At 58.6% G+C, this 5,506-nt stretch overlaps 2 protein-coding genes across 2 annotated transcripts in view; one reads left to right on the forward strand and one right to left on the reverse strand.

Annotated features, from left to right (window-relative positions):
- Positions 1-256: 256 nt before the first annotated feature.
- GUITHDRAFT_58154 (hypothetical protein) lies at positions 257-1,027 on the reverse strand (the record flags this gene model as incomplete). Its single annotated transcript, XM_005839376.1, has 1 exon — positions 257-1,027. A coding segment is annotated over one exon (771 nt), but the record flags the coding sequence as incomplete, so codon positions are not given.
- A 2,213-nt stretch (positions 1,028-3,240) lies between these two features.
- GUITHDRAFT_133542 (hypothetical protein) overlaps positions 3,241-5,506 on the forward strand; it is a gene marked incomplete at both ends in the record, with an annotated part of 3,927 nt that continues 1,661 nt past the window's right edge. Inside the window, 11 exons of the mRNA XM_005839377.1 lie at positions 3,241-3,256; positions 3,311-3,382; positions 3,497-3,535; positions 3,673-3,777; positions 3,826-4,138; positions 4,194-4,264; positions 4,327-4,403; positions 4,454-4,522; positions 4,799-4,899; positions 5,110-5,140; positions 5,238-5,330. Coding sequence (XP_005839434.1) covers positions 3,241-3,256; positions 3,311-3,382; positions 3,497-3,535; positions 3,673-3,777; positions 3,826-4,138; positions 4,194-4,264; positions 4,327-4,403; positions 4,454-4,522; positions 4,799-4,899; positions 5,110-5,140; positions 5,238-5,330 — 987 coding nt within the window. The remainder of the gene's footprint in view (positions 3,257-3,310; positions 3,383-3,496; positions 3,536-3,672; positions 3,778-3,825; positions 4,139-4,193; positions 4,265-4,326; positions 4,404-4,453; positions 4,523-4,798; positions 4,900-5,109; positions 5,141-5,237; positions 5,331-5,506) is intronic.

The raw sequence follows: 5,506 nt of genomic DNA on the forward strand, positions 1-5,506 counted from the left end.
TTCACCTGATCAGCTCTTTCAGCAGCTGCTCCCTGCATGACTTCCTCTCCTGCACCGCATGCACAGCCCTCGAGTCGAGAATCTCCTCCTCCTGCTTCTCCTCCTGCTGCTCTCCCTCCGCAGCATCCTTGCAGACTGCAGCTAGGACTGCCCTCCCTCTTTGCTGGACGGAGACCACAACACAGGAGGAGAGCAGCGGCGACGAGAACGACGCAACCACGTCTTCCGTCTCCCCAACCTCGACTCTCTTCCCGTTGATCTTCACCTGGCAGTCCCTCCTGCCCCGAAGGCTCCATCCTCCTGCCGTAGCGCAGGCGATGTCCCCCGTCCGGAAGCAAGGCCCCAACGTAGGATGCGGAACGAAGCGCTCCTGCGTCAGCTCCGGGAGGAGGAGGTACCCCAGCCCCACCTGCGGCCCAGCGATCCAGATCTCTCCCTCCTCCCCGCTCCCCTCCTCCACAAGATGCGACGGGTCCGATCCGTCCCCTGCCACCAGCAGCAGCATGTTGTCTCCTATTGCCCTCCCAATGCTCTTAGTGTCCCCTCCTCTCCTCATCCTGCTGCAGCTCTGGTACACCGCACACTCCGTCACCCCGTACACGTTCAGCAGCAGCACCTCCTCCCCCCACTCCTCCACAAGGCTCTGCCTCATGCTCTCTCCTCCTAGCGCCACCACCCTCAGGTCCTGGAGGTCCGCAGGGCCGAGACTCCCGTGGAGGGAGAGGAAGAGGGTGGGTGTTGTGAGCAAGTGGGAAGCTCGAAATTCCTGGAGGCACTTTCCCAACGAGGACAGGATCGTTCTCTTGGACGCCACACACAGAACGCCTCCTGCCATCCACGTGGAGAAGATATCGCCCAGGCAAGGGTCGAAGGTGTGCGGTGAGGCGAGAAGGCAGGAGGAAGAGGAGGAGAACTCGAAGACCTCGTTCCTCGCCCTGCAGTAGCGCAGCAGCGCCGTCTCGCCGACGACGCATCCCTTAGGAAAGCCTGTCGAGCCGCTCGTGAAGTAGATGTGCGATATCCGCTCTCCCTCCTCCACCTCCTTCGACTTGACCTCCTCCCTCTGCACCTGATGTTGGCAGCGTTCAATGACAGTGAGCAGAAGGGAAGGAGGAGGAAAGAGAGGAGGGAGGAGTGGAGGAGAGAGGAGCGAAGATCGACAGGATAGGGAGAGAGGAAAGCAGGAGGAGGAGGGTGCAGGAGGAAGGGAGTCGATTGAGCTGAGATGAGAAGGTCACAACCGGTGACGGCTCGACATCGAGGGGAAGGAGCTGGGAAACTAGCAATACAGCTGGAGGGCGGATGCCAGCAGCTGCCGCTGCTTGCTGGACCCTCCTCGCCGTGCTCCCGTCCTTCAAGATCACCACCAGCGGCCTCGTGTGCTGGCCAGCCTTGGAGTGAGCAGGAGCAGCAGATACAGTTATCTTACTGCCAGCATCTTCGAAAGCCGGGACTCAGTCTCCAGGGGATCGAAGGGACAAATCGTGAAGCCCGCTATGAGAACTCCGAGAAAGCACTGGAGACGGACAGCAGAGTTAACGTCTCCTCCCTCCCCTCCCCTCCCTTACCTCCCCTCCCCTCCCTTTCCTCCCTTTCCTCCCTTTCCTCCCCTTCCTCCCCTCTCGCGCCTACCAGGGGGAGGTAGGGCCCTTCGTCGACGAAGACGCCTACAACTTTGGGACAAGTAGAATCGCATGAAGAGCGCTTCTCCCTCCCCTGACTGACAAGCTCTGCGATCAAGCTTGCCCTGCGTCTTGTCAGGAGGAGCATGCAGCGGGTTACCATGGGCGCCTACCTCTCCCAGATCTGGCTGTACGTCATGTGCTGCATCCTCCCGCGGCTCTCTGGCAGCCATGACATCCCAATGGCATTGGGGGATGCCCTCACCTTGCAGCCAGTCAGCCTCGCGACTCTCTGAGCCATCGCCTTCCTCCGCTCTTCTTCTTCCTCCCTGTCTCATCTACCTCCTCCCTCCTCCTTCCTCCTTCCTCCCTCCTCCCTCCCATGCGCATCGCCGCCTTACCGCCGCCTCCACCGCTGCCGTCACCATAGTCCACGTGAAGTTACTGCCCCCGCCCCTCAAATCTCCACTCGAGAGAAATTTATAGCACGAAGTGCTGTCCCGCGGTAGTAGCCGCTGGACCGGGCCCGGCGGTGCCGTCAGCTGCCAGCGGGCCGGGGACCCGGGCCGCCAAGGCCCGCCGGACTAGTCACCGGCGAGCGGCCGCTTGCAACGTTCAACGGTTGGTTCACACACTGAATAGGTCGGAAGGGTCACCATGCCAGTGCCGAATTGAAACTAGGCTGGCACCGCTGAACGGCGGGGCCCCCAGGCGGGCTGCCCCCGCTTCCGAAGCGGCTGTACTCAGTGTACGATTGACACGGACGGTCCGAGGGCCCGGGCCGGACGCTATACCGTCCGATCGCCGGGTAACCCGGTTAGGGGCCCGGCCGGCCCGGGGGGACTCAACTTGCCGCACTGCCGTGAGGCTCCCGATGACGGTTACGCAGCGTTAAAAGGGATCCTTTCTACTGAAGGTGGTGGGGGTCAATTTGTTACGGGTGGTTTGAGAATTTGCTGTATAAATATAGGATAAAGGGGGGTGATGACATGGTATTGTAGGGGTGAATATTCAATGAAGGGGGTGGGTATTTGAATCAGAGGGTAAGGGTAGCAGATGGTTATTGCCATGGCAGTGAGGGTGTAGGTCACAAGTCGCGAGTTCCTGCATGGCGAGGAGGAGGAGAAGGGAGAAGAGCGACGACTGCAGAAGAGGATCAGAGTAGCAGGAGCAGGAGCAGGAGCAGGAGCAGGAGCAGGAGGACAGGATCACCAGGATGCGATCAGAACGAGAGTAATGTCGGAGCCAGAAGCCGGGAATATGGCGGGAAGAAACGGAGGGGTAGAGGTTGATAGGCGGGTGCCTGGTTGCCAGCGGCAGGAGTTGTGGGGCAGCAGGATAAGACGATACGTGTAGTGAGTTAGAGGGAGAAGGGGCAGAGATGCAAAGATTCACACAAGCATTTTTTCAAGGAGATGCAGGATTACATTGCCAACTACCAAACAAGAACTCTCGCTGAAAGCCGACAAGAGGATGCGAACTGATGTCTCTCTGTACTTGTGGTTACTGTCGAAACCATATGAGCAAGCTGTATTTTCTGTCTGCACATGTTTTTTCAATGTGATCGGAAGCTTTGTTGAGGATCTGACCGACCTTCTCCAGCAAGGGCAGAGAACAAATGTCGTCGAACTGCCGTAACTACCACCGTCTTGCATGAGGATGGTTTGTGTTGTGATCACATGATGTAGGTCGACAATGTTTCGTTGTCTTGCTCGCGTGCTTGACCTCGCAAGGATGGGCCTTCATGTGTGGAATGCACGGTGAGAACAGCTGTTTACTGTCTATCGGGAGCCTGAAGGTTTTCCTCTCACTTTCAGCATCAAGCAAACTGTGTGGAGGTCGACTGCTGTCAGACTGCTGCCAGCGACGTTCAGGCAGAGGTCACCTTGAGGTGCGGAGCAGCCTGACGGGAGGTAAGAGGTGACAGCAGTGCCGAGGGTTGTTCCTGACATGTTTTTCATAGAGTGTCGGAGGAACAACTTCCATCCTCCGCATCGAGCTCGATCGGCATCGTTGCTAGCGGTCTGTCGTCGACTGTTGAGTGTCCAAGGAGCGCTCATCATTCTGGGACAGCACGAAAGCCGGTCTGTCTCTCGATCGGCGGGGGCAGTGCTCAAAGAAACAGTTGTGCGATCGTGGGAATGGATGCGAACAGGTAAACTGTCACAGCGATCGGGACAGATCCGCTTGTTGCCTATCGCAGCATCTCACTGGCGACACAGTTGTAGCAAGACTTCTTGTCCTCACCGTCTTGACCTTCTCGATGTTGAGCCCGAAGGACATGTCGTCTCCCGCCTTTCTCTTCTGGGTGATGAGAGGCTTGATGGTGATTGGAGCAAGGGGCTGAAACATGTGAAAGAAATCGCAACCTGCGAAGCAGGAGCTGGTGGTGGAGGCGAAAGCTCCTCCTGGGTCAGCCCTGCCCACCTCTACAGGACCAAACTCCCCGCTGATGTTGATAGCAGCGGAAGCCTGTTGCTGGAAAACATCGCCGTGCCTGAGATCAAATTAAGCAGGTGAGGTCTTTGCAGCTCGTGGAGGAGGGTTCATAGGGACTGAAGCTAGTTCAAGGGAAAACCAGCTGGTTACCTTCTGGAAGCAGCAGTCCCTGCTGAAGAAATCCCTTATTTCCATCTTCTCCTGTATCCTCTGTGATCCCCGACTTGTCAAACCGTCCTGTCGAGTTGACCCCCTCCCCCTGCAGTCTTGCCCGTCCTGTCCCGCGTTGCCCGCATGTTCTTCCTCATCTCAAAATCTCTGCAGAAGGCTCCGCTGTTTCAGGTCGTCCTCCCCTGCTCATGCCTCCCCGTCCCCTGACGCGACACGTTCAGCGAGAGAGCGTCCGTGTCATGATGGTGCAGGTTGTGTTGGTCGGGGATGAGGCCGCTAGGGTGCAGAAGGTTCCTTCTCCTCCTCGTCGTCCTCGTCCTCGTCCTCGTCCTCGTCCTCGTCCTCGTCCTCCTCGTCCTCGTCCTCCTCCCTCTTCCACCTCGTCCTTTCCCCCTTCCTCCCTCGTCCCCCCCCCTCCTCGTCGTGCTCTTCATGCCTCATCCTCCCTCCTCTCCCTCCTTGCCCTGTTCCTCGTCCTCCTTTCTCTCCTCGTCCTCCTCGTCGTTTTTTCCTCGCCTTCCTCCTTGTCCTCTTCGTCCTTCCTCTTGGGACAGAAAGGTGACCAGGCTCCACAGCGCTTCAAGGAGCTTTCCTTCCGCCGCGACGAGCTCGCCGATCGTATGCGATGGGCTGTGCGCAATGACGTGACGCTCAAAGATGCCGAGAGGTCCTACAACTTTCTCCTCGCTCCCCTTCCCTTCCCTTTCCTTCCCTTCCCTTTCCTTCCCTTCCCTTCCCTTCCCTTCCCTTCCCTTCCCTTCCAGCCCTTCCCTTCCAGCCCTTCCCTTCCTGCCCTTTCGTCCCCTGATCTCTCGATGTCCTCCTCTTTCGTCTCCTCCTGTCCATCTTCTCCTGACCTGTCATGCTCCCTGTACAGAGCCGTGGAGGAGCACGAGGGTGACGGGATGGTACGCGAGGTCTTCCGCTTGCTTGCTAGTCATGCAGCAGCAGGGAGAGGCTGCTGTCCTCCGGCAGGCAGCTCGGATGCTGCTGAGCTCGCGGCAGGGCGGGTGGGTTGCAGGGAAGGTGGAGGTGAACTCGTTCCGTCTGTCCGAGACTCTTGATGCTCAGGAGGAGTTTTTTTCGCGCTGCTCCAAGGTGAAGCACTTGATGAGATGAAGGGAATGAGAGAGGACGAGATGTGGTCGGGGAGGGGGCAAAGAGTTGAGGGAGGAAGGGAAGGAGATGGGAAGAGAGAGAGAGAGGAGGAGGGACGGGACAAGGCGGGCACGGGGGACGAGACGGACGGCGAGGGGTACGGGGACAAGGACGAC

The sequence above is a fragment of the Guillardia theta genome, assembly GCF_000315625.1.
Source record: "Guillardia theta CCMP2712 unplaced genomic scaffold GUITHscaffold_8, whole genome shotgun sequence".
NCBI lineage: Eukaryota > Cryptophyceae > Pyrenomonadales > Geminigeraceae > Guillardia > Guillardia theta.